The following is an 18,621-nucleotide window of genomic DNA, read 5'->3' on the forward strand; positions in this document are numbered from 1 at the left end:
AATAATTGATTCAGAATCTCATGAAAACCTTCCCATGTTTATTTTGAAAGTGAGTATTGAAGTTTAACAGAAAAAAACAGTAAACCAATGTATTGTATGAAGAGTGGATCAAAAAGGACCCAGAATGTTCCCACTGTAAACATTTAGTTAATGTTACATAAGCATTATACTGCAAAATCCCGGGGTTAGAAAGCTGGCAGTCACTCTTCTATTTACAAAATCACAAAATTTGTCAAATTCATAATGTATTATTTTGGAATACAATCCTCCAAATAGCTCTCCCAGGACAGGGAGACACTAGATCATATGTAACACCACATGTGTACAACATATCCATTCATTTTTAGTAATAGTTCACCTCCACCAAAGATACTGAGTGCTTCTTTGAAACTGCAGCATGAAGCAAGACTGACATCCCTTTTTAAACCCAGATAACATCCACTTTTAGTTAAGATATAAAAGTTCTTTTTTTTTTTTTTTTTTTTTTCATTTTTGCAAAACAGTCTTAAAAAGTGCCATTCATAATGATAAACAGGCATGCATTAGACCTCAACAAGATTAATTAGAAAGAAATATAATTCCACACGTTCCCTATGAAACAGCCCACCACAGTTGTGTTTGCACTGTGTGGTCCAGTCAAGTGGACCCTTGAGTTTGGCACAAGATGTAAACAGAAAGTTCCAGGCCTGCAGTGTTGCTACAAAGGCCGAGCAGAGATAATGAACTGCAGAACTAGCTAGGTGACACACTACACCTCCCCACATCAGCTAAATCTGGCACTGGTTATCATGACTGAGAGCAGGCCCAACCTGGCAACCCTAGAGAGACAAAACCTGCAGACTTAAGGTCTGGAAAAAATAATCTTAGTGGTTTAGTTACAGCACAGTATGGGAAACATAATTACTAATTAGATACATTTGTATGAGAAACATAAAATTCTGGTCAAATAATCGAAAACATTTCATAAATTATTTCTTTCCCCAATTGTGTCATCACTTTTATATTGAAGATTAAATAAGATCATGCAAATAAAGTTGGAGCAGCCCATGACCAAAAAAAAAAAAAAAAAAAAAAAAAAAATCAGCTGTTATGCAAAATCCTTCAAAATAAAAACTCCTGAGATGACAATAAAATATCATTTGAAATTAATACCCATTGTTCCTTCAATCTCTGTGCATTATTTGTTTGTTTAATAATGAAGTGTTTATTAGTACGTTCATTTTTCATTTACCTTCTTACAAGGTTTGGTTTTTCTAGCTACAAAATATTATGGGTAGCATTTCTTTTAAATACTACATATATTGAAGTTTTTTTTTTTTTTTTAACCATAAAAATGTTTAGCTGTTTTTGTTTCCACCTGCTGAAATGTATCCAATAAGATTATTTCTGCCCCTAGAGTAGCTCTACCTGAAAGAAATGTTCAGAAAGCTGCTAAGCTGACAGTCGGTGCAATTATAGACCTATTAAAGCCTTGCAGACGTTTCCAATACAGGCACGGTAAAAATGAAATTTGCAATGTTTTAGTATGGAGAAGAAGAAGAACTGGAGGGGAAAAGGCACTTCTGAAACAACAGATACAGGACCTGGAGCTGCAGCAGGACGCAGTGCAAAGTAAGACAGTCCTCTCATCTCTAGGCAAACATGGTCAGGGTGATCCACTGTAGGACAACGAGAGATGTGAGTTAGGGAATAAATCAGCATAGAAACTGTAATCAAATAAAACAGTCTTATAAATTAAATCTGCATAAATAGCTAAGAAGTTCTTTGAAATGATGTCAGTTCATGGTGGCACTTCTGTTCAATAGAATACCTGGAAGAAGTTGAGGGATATCTGACCATCTCCATCTGTGTCCAAAGTCTGAAAGGTTTCTGCAGAGACAGAGTAACTTATTTTAAAAAGTGTCACATGAGTGATTTATATTTTCACTTACGAATGGAATTTTTTCAATCTGGGTCTGATCTCTGTGAAGTTGTGACGAACACGGGATGAAAATTAAGTGAACTATTCCTTTAAGGTACACATTAATCGAACTCACTGAACAAGGCTTCCAGTCTAACCAGACACGTGACAAAGTTGTCGAAGTCCACAGCCATGTCATCCTCCGTGTAGCGAAGGATGATCAGCTGGAACAGGTGGTTGGTCAGTTTGAAACCTGGTGACGGAAGATCAGACCACAAGACAACAAAGATTTTACAACAGAGTAATCAAAGTGTCAGAAAAGCTTTTTACCCAGTCAGGACTTTTTAAATTTAAATGAAAAGGGACAGTACCTGCAGATTCAAGTGCCATCCTCATCTCATAGGAACTCATGGTGCCTGATTTGTCCAAGTCAAAACTCTTGAATACGGTCTGTCAGGGTGATAGGGACAGACAGAGAAAGAAGAAAGTAGAAGACAAAAAAGAAGAGAAACAGAAAGTGGAAAGAAACAAGCAGTTAGAGATGGAAACACACAAAAAAGAAAAGACTGAAAGACAAATAAAACAGGCCCACACACACACACGCACACGCAGTGAAACTAAATCAATACTATTTAGCCAGATGTCCCTACTTGACCGATCAATGTTTAATCTCACCACATATCGTTTAATCTTTTCCCAGAGTACATGGAACTCTGTCAGGCCCAGCTTGCCACTGCCGTCCGTCTGAGCAGAAAAATTAAGGAATGCCATCAACTTTCATGGTCGACAACTATGACAGCAGAACAAAGGTTTTATTGCATTTGTATCGTCACAGGAGGTCAACATGAAAGAATCCAGAGGTGAGAGAAAATGGGCCGTTACAGGTAAATCAATCCTAGAGGAAAATTACTGTTATTAACGTTGTGAGACGCTTTAGCTGCATATTTCATTTCATAGTAAGGATACATCCATGAGGTTTATCATACTGCGGCAAGACTCTTTCGTGAAGCCGTCAGTCTTCAGGTCTTTATCTGTCAGCACAAGAAACAACGAGACGGACGTGAACGTTTGAATTTTCTTTGCTGTTACTGTTAAAACTGGTAAAGCAAACTAACGTTTCTTAATGATCCTGTTCAAGATGGTTTGCAGCTCCGTCACACTGATCTCCATGTCCTGTTGGCACAAACAGAGAAGGTCAAACATGTTGAATGGGATTTTGTATATATCACTGATCAGTACTACTCCTATTGTGCGAGCGTTTACCGGTCCTGCCAGCTGCCTGAAGAGATTCTTGAAGCCTTCGTCGATCTGGCTCTCATCCAGCTGAACCTGAAACAGAAATGTGTTCAGTGTGGGGCTTTTCCACACATCACTGAGGGTCATGTGTTATGAGACAGTTGTCTTATCTTCTCACCTCTGGTGGAAGATTTGCTTTAATCTGGTCATCAAGCTCCCTGAAGCAGAAAGAGGAAAACAGTTACTTTATCCATTTTAGTTTCTTAGTTCAGAGTTTCTTACTATTTATTAAATGTTTTTTTAGAATGATTTGTTTACACTGTGTTAAATACTTTAGGTCATAGAATTGTTTTCAAGCACACTTAATTGGATCCTTCTATAAGTATAGTGGTTTGTTCTGCTCACTCAGAGTTAGCAGGCTTCTCGGAGAAAACTCTGAGGACAAAGTCGGCGTCTTTGTTTGGCTCAAAGGTGGACGGGACGATGACGTATTCTCCGGCCGGCAGCCGCAGCCGCGAGCTGACCTCTCTCAAGTTGATGAAGAGCTCGGAGCGGGCGCTGGAAGCGTGTCTGAGGAAGAAGTCTTGCTTCAGGTGGACACCCGTCCTGCCCAGAAACTGAGAGAGAGCGGTCGGGAGAGTTAATCTTCAGATCAGTGCAAAGGTTTGACAGGATTGGCACGAGCAGTTATGTTCTCAAATTATGTGAAAAGTTAAATGTAAATTTTGTATTCTTGAATACCAGAAGGCGAAGATCATACCTCACTTGGAACCTGTAAACAAGAAATGGAAATGATTGTCATTAGTGATACGATGGGAATAATTAAAAAACAGAAATGAAAGTAGAATATTGGCTTTAAAGAAAAAGAGATATAACCTCGTAGAGAGCGAACCCGATGGTCTCCATGTCTTTGCCCTCTTTACGTTTCTTTCTGCGGTCCTTCTGCATCAGGGCAACCAAAAAGCTGCAGTCTGGTTTGTCGGGACTGTCCGGGTGCTGCAACGCGATTTTAAACTGTGGGTTCAGCCAAAATGATGCTGGAGACGAGAGGTGAAGCAGTCAGATTCTTCCTTTCATGCTCACGTTAATTTGATACATTATGAAAGACAAACACCAAGAAAATCATCAACAGGATCCAACCCTGCTGGAGAGATTATGAATAATTAGTGTTTACACAAAAGTTGAAAGTTTTTAATCGAAGTATAGTCAATAAAACCACAGATTTTAAGGCCACCGTCAACAATAACAGATTCCAGCTCCACACGTCTGCGTTCATGACAGGACACTTATTTTAAAACTGGCCATTGTTTCAGGATTTGTTGTTTAAATGGGAGTCACTGGTTCACATTCTTTTAGTGAACTAATCCAAATCCTTCCTCCCTCCTTTAAGACCTTCCAAATAAAAGACGGGGTACTCAGTGTTCCAGGGCCAGGACTTAGACCATCATGGGATCCTGTTTGCCCCTTTCCTTCCTTCACCACTTCATACCAGGGTAATTCCTGCAGCCTCCAGCTGTGCTGCCTCTCCTCCATTCTCCCTGAAATAGTGAAGTGCTCCATTTCTTCATCTGGGTGTTCTGCAGGGCGTCGGGCGTCAGGTTACAGATCTCCAGACGGCTCCACTCGCGCAGGAAGTCAGTGAACGACATCCTGACAGACGGAAACAGGTACACAGTTACGACAGTGTGGATGCCTTCATTGGTGATGTCATAGTTGAATATCTTTCAGTTGCTAAAATCAGAAACACTTGCTGCAGGAGGCAAAAGGTTCAGACTCACCAGAATTCCCCGTCCTCACTGCGATTTTGCAGCTGCCCTCTGACGGACCTATCCACACTGTCCCACTCTCTGGAGCTGATTAGTTCACAAAAAATACAGATACATGTGTTTTTTTCCTGCCATTTTTTTCTTTGCGATCACAGTAAGTAAAATCTTACTCGTCACTCCAGGGGCCCGTCCATTCGACCTCCCCCCAGGGGTTTCTGATGCGAACCAGTTTGGTCATGTTTCCCCTGTATGGCACCTAAGGGTGAAAAAAAAACCGGCTAACATTTATGTTTTGCATGTTGCTGAAGGTTTTCACAAACCCACTGTATCTCCTGTGAGTCAGTCTGTAATGAATCATTACAATAACATGCACCAAAATAAATGTAGAAACCATATTTGAATATGTTGGAGAAGATACAGGTCACAGCAAAGTGTTCACGCTGTCTGGGCTTTATTCATCATGTGACATTGAAACTGGGGATGTAATTTCACTGAAGGTGATTTTGCAGAACAATGATCGCTGTTACTCAGTTTGTACAGAATACCACACATTGCAAGGTTGATCCGTTTTGGAAGAAAAACAGCAACTGGTCCTGTAGACTTGATAACAAAGCATGAAACTTTTCCAGTATATCTCTTGGGCTGGTCTGGTCTTTGCCTTGCCAGTGTCAACACTAGTCTTTTGGTGCCTTACAAAGTTGGTAGCGCCTTGTGATATTATTGTGTTAAAATGAACCAACTAGGGCTCATACTGCAGGGCGAACAATAACACAGACCCGACTATAACTCTTGTTGACTTTGAATTCAGCTAGTTAATTTTTAATTGAACCCAAGCACATAAATCTGAGCTAAAGTGCATCCTCTTAGCCAAACACGTTAAAGGAATGACACTGAAACCTATGTAATATGTGGCACAAGTCAAGTCATGGACATTTTAAGGATGAAATTGTGCAAATGGATCAGTGTTGATGTATGTGTTTAGTCTTTGCTGCTGAATGTGTGTTTGAAGAGTAAAAGACAGGTTAAAAACCATTTCATGTCCATGCAGCATGTATCTGCTCAGACCACAGTCCTTCTCACCTCATTCACAGCAGTTACAGAGTAGGCATGCCCCTTCACCAGCTTCTTGAACGTAACAGCCTCCCTGTCTCCAGAGTTGCTGATCTAATGATGAGAGAGTGAAACAGGTCACTACTGTCTAAAACACATTTCACAAAATCAGTACAAAGATGGTGTGTGTGTGTGTGTGTGTTGGTGGGTATCCGCAAACTGAAATCTCTTAGCAGAATGACCATCATTGCTTGTTTGTTTTAACTAATTTAAAAACACATGATAGTAGTCAGATCAGCAGGAAGATGCTCTCCTGACTGTTTTATACTAGTACCTCTAAATTCCAATGTACATTTATTTGTCTGCCACATTGAAAACACTGCTTGTAAGCACACTGTCATTTGTCTTTGTCTCATTTAAACCTTGTCAGAGTAAAAATGAGCCAAGCTCCATGTATTTGGTTCTGGATCAGAAAGCTCTTAGTCTCTGCCTGTGTTATGCCAGGTGAGCCAAACTGGCAGCTCTTGATACACAGCCAGAGCAGTACAGAGAGGCTTACTGATTACAGAAAGTGTCCTTCATCATGACAGCCAGAGTTCAGACCCTCCTACCTGCAAACATCTGTATCACTGTACTGACCTTGACAATTACACTGAATCCCTGCCAGCCTGAATCTTTAACCACAGGGCTGCTAAGCTCTGCTGCCCTCTACTGGTGTCACTGATTAAATTCCCCACATTTGTAACATTACAGCACACACTCACTCTAAGTTATTTACAGTTTAATCAAATTATCCTCATCTATAATAGATATATGAGATAGACTGAATACTTTTTGTGAAATATAGAAAATTCCCAGCTTTCAAGGTTTAGACATGGCTGATCTACAGCAGAGGAGTCGACAAAAAAAACATACTGGAGGTCAATGGATTGTTTCTGATGATTGTACTTGGGATAATTTTACCATTTTTTGACTGGTGAAAACATATTGTTGCTATTACTTCAACACGTCTGTTATTTTGGCAGAGATGTACTGGGCTTTCTTGGCCAGTTAGATAGATGGTGCTTTGGTCACTAGGGGGCAGCAGAAACAAGGTGTGAACACAACACTGACATTATTTCTGTTGCTATGACAAACTTGGATGCAGAAATGTTGCAGTACTGACATCTATGGAGCAGCCCAGCAGTGATCCTCTTTCTATAGCCCTTTTCATGATGTTGTACAGGTCAGCAGGGGGTTTAGTCAGCTCAAACATCTCAGTCACGCCACCTGTGAAGTCCTCAAAGCCCTCTGACGTGCTGCCGCCTGACAGAGCCTCATAGCAGCCGTTCAACCTGAGACACAACACAAAGGTTAATGAGCGTTCAACGAGCACATCAAGAATTATTAGGTATATTTTATTTTTGCTTCATAGTAGTCTCACTGTGAAAGTAGAGGACTGAGGACAAGAAAAATGCTGAGAGGCACAGTTTGCTCATTGGGTACTCTACGGTATGCAAAGCCCCCATACATGTACATGTACTTAGATACTAACAGTGTTTAACAAAACATTAATCTCACTGTTACATCACACTCCTCTTAAAATCCCTCTGCTGTGTCTCCGTCTGGGAGGCCCACTTGGCACTCACTGGTGTGAGCAATGCTTCACTCTTACAGCTCCACACATTCACATCTGAGAGAACAGCTGTCCACTGCAGCAGCTGGACTACAGTTTTGTTTCATGCATCTTTAAGAATTTCAAGTATTTCGCAATCGGGTTCCCTGTACTCATTCCCTACATCTAGTTTGGAGATTTAGAACAAAAATCCTCCAGTCTGGAGACAAAAAAAGTAAATCAATTACAGATAGTTTGATGCATGTATCTAATAACTCCGACTTGTACACAGACTGAAAGTGTCAGGGATTTGAACATTTCGAATGCTGTCCTGTCCGTCCATTAGTCTTACTTGGCGTAGGCTTTTTCCAGCAGTGCGCTCCAGAACTCAGTTCCCTCTGCTGAGTGGACAAACAGCAGCTTCCCATCCTTCACTGGCAGCCTGTCATCGATCACTATGTCCACCCACTCACCAAACTGCCAGAACTGCAAGGAAGACAGAAGAAAACACCAATATTAAAACTCACCTAACAAATATGCCCCCATTTTTCCATTAGCAAGCTCCACTGTGTGCCATTGATCAGAGCTCAATCAGCCCGATCTTATTTCTGGTGCTGTCTAAATTTTCATGCAGCTGGCTCAATGTAACGTCGACTGTTCTTTCACTCAGCTCAAATTTACTGCAGTTTGGAGCACAGAGTGCAGGAAAAGGACAGAGAAGAAGAACATTCACCACACAAACTAGACAAACCTGATATCTGAGAAATGCTGCAGGTCCCAGCCTGCTTAGGTGCTTCAACCCCAAAATAGATTCAGAGGTCAAATACACAGCATTAAAGTCTCTTTCCTTAAGTACACTTATTGCAAGTAAAACACTGGTTAACGAACTAGGGCAGGGATGAGTCAGCTGGCTTTGTTCACACTTACTCACCTGCTGTCACTGGAAACCATTAATTCTCCAGGTTAAAAACGAAGGAGAAAACCCTGTGACAGGTTCTCTGAAACGTTATATAATTTCAAAGAACCACTCTGTCAACATGATAGAAGGTAAAACAAGGTTCTGCATTTCAGCGCAAAAAGAGAGTATGACCTGTTTAAAATCTCTCAAGGAATATTAAAAGATGAGGTTGCAGTATCTTTCCTGGGCCTTCATGCTTGTGGCCTGTTGCTCAAAGACTGACCAGGACTGAAGCATTAAAACAAGTGGTGAAGACAGTAAATGCACAAGCTGTGCTAAGAGAGTTTGTAGTAATGCAAGAAAAAAAAAAAAAGTACTGCAAACTGACAACAAGCTGGAAAGATACAGAAACCTTAAGACAGGAGTACAATACAAACACATGAGAAGAGCAGTGCAGTGATACAGCATTATCAAGGGTAACTGGATTAATTGATGAGCGAAAGAGGAGGAAGGAAGTTGCAGAAATGTTGTCAAATAAAACAGTGTGTGTGTGTGTGTGTGTGTATAAGATATGTGTGCAGCCGGATGACAGATGAGTGGGCAGATGAGGACCAAACGGTCTGCTGAGCTGAATCCACCTCTGGGAGGAGTAGTGTCACAATATGTGAAGTGATGCCAACACAAAAGGGACACACACGCAAACACACAACTTCTTCATTTTAACCCATCACAATGAAACTGCTGAGCCTTTATTTCAAAGAGATGTGAGTGCATTTTCCAGCTTCATTATGGGAAATAAACTCTTACCACATCTCCTAATGCATTTAAACATACTGTTTAGGCTTTCTGTGTACATGCACTACACTAAGAAATGAATAAAGAATTCTGCCCTAGTTAGCGAATTTATTTTTTTCTGCCTGAGATGGCTGAGATTGCCTACTTTATCATTTATTCTCCCTCCTTTTGTCTGCCTACCTCGCTCCTTCACACTGACTCCCCCCTCCATTTTTTCCATAATCCTCAATCTAATTAAGCTTCCCACTGCCAGCACACATAATAACATTTTGGGGATGACTCATCCAGGTCTGAGTAACATATCCTGAGGCTTAAAGGCCTAAAAAGACAGCAGAAAAGGCGGGGAATCCCTGGAAGACTCAACAGCACACAGAAGTGAACAGAGAGTGGAAACTGATAAAACGGATAAGAAAAATGGGAAACTGAAAGTAACAGAAACACACAAAGATAAAAAATATGTACTGGTTGTGACACAAGCTCAACAAACAAACAAAAAGCCTTCAGAGCAAAGCAGATTATTATTTCCAGTCCATTTAGCACAAAGACTGACTGTGTGTATGAGACAGTATTTACTGATCCTCTTATATCAGATGAGTCAGCTCCAGCACAACAGGTCCCAGAACTAAAACGAGTTCTCACAGATGCTTCAGAACATGGATGATTACCAAAAAAAAAAAGAGAAAAGGATGCTTAAAGCGAGACAAATGGATTTCTTTACTATACTATAACCTGCATGTATGTGTGTGTACAATATGTGCCAACCGACAGTGGCCAGGTTGATTTGTCATTCTTCAGGATGAACATTGTGTTAATTTTCATGTGTATCATGCATCAGTTGGTTCCCATGCACATAATACGTGACTTTAATGTGTCAGAACTTCCTGTCTGCTCCCAGTTTTACTTCCTCCTGTCCTCCCTATCTCGCTCCTTTTGAATACATGGTGACTGACACTCTGGGACAAAACAGGTCAAGATGGTGGAAAATTATTGATAACTTTTTTTTTTTAGTTCATTTTCCTAAAGTGTTAAAATATAAAGCTGCTTCTAATCAATGGGGAAGATGACATCTGTAGACACTGGGCTTTACAGCTTCCTCTCACTAGAGAAGCTTCACAGGATCCACACCACACAGACGGATGGACACACTAGGGAGAGATCAAACATGTGCACCCACTCGCTGGAGCTGAAACAGTTTAAGATGCCTCGCTTATTGTCGAGCAAGGGGGTTGTTTGGGTAAAGCACTCAAGACTACAGAACACAATAAAAGCGCATGTGAAAGAGGAATAAAAATGTGGTAATACAGAGATGATTCTTATTTAAAACCTGCAAATGGATTTATAGATGAAAGAAAGAGGAAGGAAGTTGCTGCAAGATTGTCAGATAAAAGGCAACCGCTCAAGAGAGAGAGAGTGTGTGTGTGTGTGTGTGTGTGTGTGTGTGTGTGTGTGTGTGTGTGTGTGTGTGTGTGTGTGTGTGTACAGACGATGACAGATTGATGAGCGGGTGGTTGAGAACCAAATGCCCTGTTGGGCTGAATCCACCTCTTGGAGGAACAATATGGCTGACTGACGACAACACAAGAGGGGACACACACAAACAGACAACCCACAACCTTCTTCATTAATGCATCTATAGCAGAACTCTACTAAGAGTTCCTTTCAGACCAACATTTTGACCTATTTTGTTCATTTTGGTTGTAGAATAAACCACATTCAAATTTAGAATCATACATATAAACCTCTGCTGCAAGATTTCCCTATCTCACCCTGGACTGAAAACATTTGCTGTTGCAGCATAGGAGGCTTCAAGCTTGGTGTCACCTGCGTCTGCAGCAGCTTTCGTCATATCTGCGCCTGTGGTTTTGTGTTTGCCTTCACACGGGTAATGGTGTTGCGTACAAAGCAAAGTTCACCTCATGAGGCTGTGCAGTCTGTCGGAGACTCACACCACAGAGACAGAAACAGAGCAATTAATTTGAATATATGTCACAAAGCAGCAGGACCGGTTCTTCAGGTGGAGGTTCGGGGTTTGACTGTATGGGGTAGTTTTATCTAGACGTGTGAGAATGATTATATCTTTCTAGGAAAGAAAAAAAAAAAAACTTGACAGATAAAGTGATGGGTGTTGGTCACTTTAGGAGAGTGTGCTCAAATCTGTTTGATGGTGACTCAAATCCTCCCATCTGAAGTGTATTGACTGACTGGGTGTGGATCTGAGAGGTCAGCTTGCCACTGACTATCTAGTTTGAAATATCAAGTACTGCTGAGAAAGAAAGAAGACTGTAGAATCATTAAGCCTCTTCATTTATCAAGCTGCTCAGTGTGGCTTCCAAACAAAAATAAATAAACAAATAAGTAAATCACTACAGCTATAAAAGAGGAGAAATTTCAGAAATTAAAAAAACAACATCACAGCTAAACTGCATTCAGACCGACACTACAGCTAATATGCCATAGTCAGACACAGTTGCATGTTGTGAGTTGTGTGTGAGGTGTTGTGATTTACAGAGTGTGTCAATGCAGGAAGTGAAACCATCGGCACCTGAAAGTGAAAGATCCCTGCATATCCGTGCTGGAAGCTTTGGCCGTGAGGAACCACTCTGTGGAGGAGGTTGTCGTTTAAGGTCAGTGAGGCAATGGCTGCCAGCAGCCAACAATCCCCTGTGAAAACACACACACAGACACACACACACACACACACACACACACACACGAATTACTCCTATCCAACCATGAATGCCAAATATTTTTACTTAGCCCTCCCCTGCTCACTGAGTGCACGTTAACATGGACAGCATCAGGTTGTATTTGTAAAACAGGTTCTAAACATTAATGTCAAACTAATCTATAAATTTCAGTGAATCCATTCCCACGTTGGAAGCGCTTAAAACATCTGTCACCACATTCTCTCCTTTTATGAGTCATTTTTTTCCCCCTAGGTCTAATTCATTCATGCTGCTGAGATAAAACCTGAATGCACTTGGAGATGCAGTGGGGGCACTGAAAAAACTGGAATTCACCCATTAACAGCTCAGCAAAGGCAAGAGACAGGAATGTCTGAACAAGCTTTGCCCTTGAGAAATGGGAGAGGCACTCCTTCCACTGAACTTAACGCAGTTGTTTCTGCGAATCACACAAAGGACTAAAGCCACAGAAACAGTATGCTATATCTTACTGCAAAACATTCTCAGCTGGAGAAACACCCTGATGGTCGTGGTGTCTGACTGTTTGCAGTTTTATCACACATTCAGGCTGTGGTTTGTGATCTGTAATAATCCAGTCAGCTCCAAAGGGGTAGTAATATTTAATCTTTTACAGGAGGACTGTAACATTTTGATTGGTGTGCTCTCATATCGTATTTGATCATCAACAGACTCAGATAACAGCTGCTGGGTCATAAAACAGATGGTCCCACAGCACTGATCAAGACTAGTCATTCATGGTGTATTTTGTCTGTAAAACAAAATGATGCATGATGTGTTGTAGCTCAACATTTTTGGGGTTACTGTTCTGCAGTGCAGCTGCTGCTCTGGGAGCGACGGGGTTGTTTGGGTAAAGCATTTATTTCATTTGGAAATGGAGGAGGTTGCTTTCTGAGCTGCCAGGGCTACTCAAACAGAGGGAGGGCTGCCTTGTTTACAGATGTGAGGTTGAGAAACAAAGCATTAATTATAGATACAGCTGTGTCAGGCAATAAACTGTTACTGGAACTGCTGGATTGACTGTTAACTCTCTTCCATTTCTCTCTCTCTCCTTCAAGCTGTCCATCTCTACCTGTCACTCATATCTTGGTTCAGTTTTCTCTGTTGACCTTGACTTTTTTTTTAAAAACCTGGTAATTTGACAAAAGAGCTTAGGCTATTTTACAGCTGCACATGCAAGGAGGAAGGAGGAACTGGTTACTGCCAGGCATACAATTGAGTACAATGTCCTAGAACAGTGGTTTTGTTAAAATATATAATATATTCCACCTATTCTTTATGACAATACTTGCTAAAATATTAAAGTACAACTTTAACCCATATTAATTTCCCTTCCTTCTTGGTGAGGCAGTGAGGCAAGAAGTTTTCTATCGGATATGTTTTCAATTTGGTACTACAGTTGATGATTTAGTTGTTAGTAGTTAAATGTTAAGAGTTTAGTGTCAAGTTCATGGTCATGTTCTCAGTGGAGAAGAGAGGGGGAGAGGAGTTACTTATTCCTAACTTACATCCAGGCTTTCCCAAACAGACACTGGACTGAAACTGGCAGCTTTCCCGTCCAATGGCCTGTTTTCATTTGGCTGGCTCCAGCCTTCTTCACTTTAATATTTCTAGCAGATTAAATCTCGGACATTGCTCTCCTCTCGCCTAAATAGCTGAATCATGCAACTCCCTCAGCAAGACTTACCCAGAGCTCCCTGACAGATATCTGTGCGAGTAGCTCCATCCACGATGAACTCAGGTTGCCTGCAGAACTCCTGTGACATGCACACACACATAAACAGGCAAATTAGTGCTTCAACATTACATTTACTGTATCTGGTTTATGAAAGTGTACTGTTAAAATTAACACTTGGACCTGCAGATATAGTAGATGTTGCATTCTAGTGTTTCTCAAAGCATCTTCTACTCAGTGTACTGAGCATGAAAAAACCCCAGGAGAAGCCGTGTAAAGAAATACAGCTGCACACACACCAGAGTTCACAAAAACACTAAGTAATCACACACAGATTTAAGATTCTCTTTCCAGGCTCACACAAAGCACAGATTTTTTTGAGGTGAATGTGAACATCAAAAGTCCTCTTATGCAGTGTAAATATTACAGATCCTCTGGTGCAGGCAGGAGCACATGCATTATGAAACGATGGACTTTTTGGAGACCCCCAGGAAGCATTAAAGCTCACACACACACACATACACAAAGGCATTACACATGTTGACAAACATGCACACACACTCAGACTAGAGCTGCAGGAAGAGCCAAGTGGCTGCAGGCATAGCGATGATCACAACACTGAGAGCTTTTATGATCACGACCTGTGTTGTTTTATTACAGCGCTGAGCAGCGGCCTGTCATGGTATGTGGACACTCAACAGTAATGAGAATGTGATTTCTTCTGGGCTGTCGTGACAACACCGAATGAAGAAGTCACACTTCATTCACCTACATTATGTAGTGTGCAGTGAAGAGAGAGCGGACTAGAAAAAGGCAAGCAGAAAAGAACTGTATGCCTGGGCAGGTGCATGGAAGAATAAATCAACATGAAGACATGTTATATGCCCATTACCTCTCTGAGAGTCACAAACTGGTGAAACCAAACTAAATCTACCAGTCATCTCTGACAGAAGGCTCAGTTACCAAGCAACAGATGAAACTCAAGTGTTTTGGAAAGGTAAAAATATTGTCGCCATTGCTGTTGTGTACAGTTACAATGGTTACAGGCGTTGCGCTGATGGATTCGATTCATTCGTATTTTGGTTAAAACCCTGTCCATTGTGTGTAATGGGAGAAGCTGCATTGTTGGATGACACTTATACAGGTGTAGGAAGTAGGAGTATATAAATATCCTTTAACTAAACACCACTTTAAGGCTCCTTAACAATAATTCATACAGTCATATGGCTCATTGATAGATATCATTTATAGCATGTTGCAGATAATGTCTACTTTAATAATAAGATACAAAGCATTTTAATTTACCTGAGAGTTGAGATAACTTGGTGTCAACAGTCAAATAATTCATATTAAAAGGATTACTTTGACCTAAACATTACCAATAACTTTTTCAGACCTAACAAAATTTCCCTTTATTTTCAGGTGCTGGCTTCAAGTGCCCATATCTTAGAGAGCTGACTAGCAGCATTGCAATCACACCCTGGATTGTTGCAACATCAGATGCCAAGTAAAACCAAAAAGGAACATATTGTGTAATAAATCACTTAAATTAAATTATTGCAATATAAAGATCGCAAATTGCCAGCTGTTGAACCTTTCCTACTGCACCTGAACACAGCAACTGAAAAGATTCATAGTCAGTGGCTTTATTACAAGCAGGGGCAATTTAGCTTTGACATAGAATAAAAATAATAAGAAAAAGTAAGAATAAAGGACCTGATTCTAATTGAATAATCTCAAATGACCATAATGTGTGTATTCAATAATTAAGTTATATATATTTAAAATCTAAAACTATATTTAAGATCTGAAAATATAATGCGTGATTTGCAAAAGGACAAGCACCAAGTGTAGAACAACAATTCATCAACACTAGCCAACACACAACAGATCTATTAGTGTTCTCTCCCTCCCTCCCTTTCTTACCGTGGGTCTCATCCAGCGGACTCCAGAGGTCTTGGAGGATCTCGGTCCAAGCTCATTGAATCCCAGCGATGATACAGCAGCCGGGAACAGACTATCCTCAAACAGCCTCCCGCTTTGGAGGCTCTGGGCTTTCAGAGAATCGTAGTCCTGACCCAGAAACTTCACCGCATTGTGGTTCTGTCCCAGACCCTCGTCGCGATCCCACTGGCTTCTCAGCCTCTGGGCCATGCCTGTGGCATAAATAGGCTCCTCTACTGCCATCCTGAGCTTGTTACGTTAACAGCGGAGGATTAACTGTCACTATTGGATATTTGATGTGTGGTAGATAAGTCAATAATAAATGAAGCAACTCTGACTTATTATAACAGCTTCTATATAAAGTACTGCGGCGGCACTTATGTAGATATAAGATGGTTACGGCTCAGTTATAAATCGGAATGAAACATCAGTAGCTATTAAGAAGCTATTAAAAATTGATGAAACAAGGATTGCTGTTTGGTTCCGGTACTTGTAGCTCAACTATAGCGAGACGCTTCAAATGCAATAGCAATCACATATGAAGAAGCTTAAAAGCTAAAAAAAAAATTTGAGGCTCTGGAGAGAGATATCCTGACACCATGAGGAGCACAGAGGGTCAATCCTTCCTCGTCCCACTGCAGCTAAACCCTAAAAGAAAGAAGTTAAAGATGAGAGACTGAAAAAAAAGTCACATCTCAGAGTTACACAGACTAAAGCAGCAGCTATATACATGTTCTACTGTATGCACACATTTGGGATTTAAACAGCTGACAAACATTCCCCTTTTCTTTCCACTCAACTGCAAACACACATGCCATATATACATAGAAAAGGGATTAGTCACAATAGGCATATATGTGGTGCACCTGTGAACGTGCACACAGTGTTTGTCCATGTGTAATCATGGATGTGACGCTGTGTAAGTATTGGTGGTGAACACAGTGACTCTTAATGCACAAGACAAAGAACAAGCAAAAGCTCTCTCCGACTTCATTAAGGAATGCCAGTGAGGTGGAAGTTAGTGCCACCTAAAACTTTTGACAGAACTGGAGCTTTCATCTCTATTCGTACATCTTCATAGTTCCTGCTTCGTGCTCCTTTCTTTCTCTCTTTCTATTTTTGCCCAACACAAAGGAAATAAGTTTGCACAAAGGGCATGCTTAGCTTTTTAACATTTCTTATTTCTTTCAGCTCTGTGGCTTCTTACAACCACAACTCTGTGCTATCCAAACTACACTCTCCCGTTTCAAGACCCAACTGTCAGTCACAGCAGAAGCTGAAAGGGGTTTGGCTCTTATTGGCTCAGAGAGAACAGCAGAGCAGGATCAGTTTTTATTGCAGACATTGAACCACACCCATTAAAAGTGGCCCTGTTCAGCGTCTGAAAAATAAGCCTGCTGAGAACATGAAACAGCAGTTTTCCAGATCAAAATTATGCAAGATTCAATGATTTCACTACAGTTACCACTAACACTACTATCACAACAAGGTACACTCACATTACTGCATCAGAAATGTACAGCAGCTCTCTTCAATTTCTAGACCCTTTGGTTGTTCAGTCTTATTCTTCCAAATCTGCCCTTCGTGTTATTGGGCCACATTCTGCCCAACATCAGTTCAACCCATAATTAATATTTTATCTCCCCGACACACACATGCACATAGATGTCCTCTGCCATACTGTAGGAAGTGACATCTATGAGAACTGACAGCAAGCAGTAGACTATATGCCCACACTCATACTGTTCAAAGAAGCTTGCATGCTTTTTCACAAGCAAATTTCTTACAACACAAAGTTGAATTGCAACACACCTCCAAAGGCATCAGCTTAATTTTTCCTCCATAACAGACCATTTAATGCAACTACAGACAATAATCCATATGAGCTGATTTTTACTAAGCATATGTATCATAAATACAGCAGAAAGAAGATAGGAAACATACGATAAAGACAGATTTGAAGGGCCCACAGGGGTCACATGAGTTCAGCAGCTGACATCCTGTTAATACATTCTTCTGATATATGTCTGAACTGTTAGGTTGTTTGAATGTGTGCTGGTGTTAACTAAGGCTGTGGGTGTATGAGGACCAGTATTTGTGCTGTGAGCGCCTCTGGTATATTTCTGCATACAGGGGTTCATATTCCAAACAGTGTGAAATGAAATAGTCAAAGTGTTTGCTTTAAGGCCATAGAGAAAATAGACCTGCAGAGAAACAAGACACGCACACAGTGTCAAATGTTGCAGTTAAACAGTGGCCCTGGGAGAGATTTTATCAAAGTGTGTGACGAAACAACATTTACAACTCCAAAGACTTAAAGACAGATAGTACAAGTAGGATGCGACTATTAGAAACTGCGTGGTCGGACATCACGCCGTTTGAGTACATTTATAAAGTATAATCTGATGCATATTAAAACTTTTAGATAGACATATGGTTCACACGGATAAGACTGTAATCTAATGGTAGGTGTGGTGCCTCAGAGGAAATACAATGACCAGCTGTGAAACTGCAACTTTACTGCAACACGAACAACGGGCGTTTAGTCTAACTTCATCAAAGATTATATCCGTATACACAGAGCGGAACAACATGCATGAGACGGCAGGAGACTGCGGAGATAACCGCACACACTGTCAAACTTCATGTTTTTCTACTTTCGTGGAAAGTGCAACGAAATACAAGTCTTGATTTACATGATTAGGATGTTTGCAAAACACAACGGCACAAAAGGCCACTTCACGATCTCCTGAGAGAAAAAAAAAAGTTCAGACTAGGTTCATATGTTCATATGTCCTGTTTTAAAGTGTTCACCTCCCTGAAGCCTGACACAAGCTGTAAAAACAATGTTGAAGAGTGAATTTTAGATTTACCTTGCCCGAAGTTTCCTTCAAAATGCAGCTATTTATACTTCAAATGTGCAACTTGACTTTCTCATTTGCCTTCCATGTTTAGTATAAGTCGACCCTCCCCTGCTCTGCACCAACCCTTATTATTTGGAAACGCCCTATTGCCTCTACACTGATGTACTGATCCAATGCGCCTCCTTCATATTGCGTCT

General features: G+C 40.8%; 1 protein-coding gene across 1 annotated transcript; it reads right to left on the reverse strand.

Moving 5' to 3' along the window:
* Positions 1-23: 23 nt before the first annotated feature.
* On the reverse strand, positions 24-18,559 carry capn1 (calpain 1). The gene is made up of 22 exons (XM_026329324.1): positions 18,434-18,559; positions 15,543-16,208; positions 13,629-13,698; positions 11,782-11,900; positions 7,899-8,032; positions 7,118-7,286; positions 5,983-6,066; positions 5,073-5,158; positions 4,915-4,989; positions 4,626-4,786; positions 4,013-4,173; positions 3,897-3,908; positions 3,542-3,753; positions 3,315-3,354; positions 3,164-3,229; positions 3,016-3,073; positions 2,867-2,931; positions 2,576-2,644; positions 2,272-2,350; positions 2,037-2,153; positions 1,811-1,869; positions 24-1,658 (listed from the first exon to the last, which is right to left on the reverse strand). Exons 2-22 carry the CDS (start codon positions 15,801-15,803, stop codon positions 1,632-1,634), a joined length of 2,124 nt encoding a protein of 707 aa, XP_026185109.1. The 5' UTR covers positions 15,804-16,208; positions 18,434-18,559; the 3' UTR covers positions 24-1,631.
* Positions 18,560-18,621: the final 62 nt, after the last annotated feature.

This window comes from Mastacembelus armatus, chromosome 18 (assembly GCF_900324485.2).
Source record: "Mastacembelus armatus chromosome 18, fMasArm1.2, whole genome shotgun sequence".
NCBI classification, from domain to species: domain Eukaryota; kingdom Metazoa; phylum Chordata; class Actinopteri; order Synbranchiformes; family Mastacembelidae; genus Mastacembelus; species Mastacembelus armatus.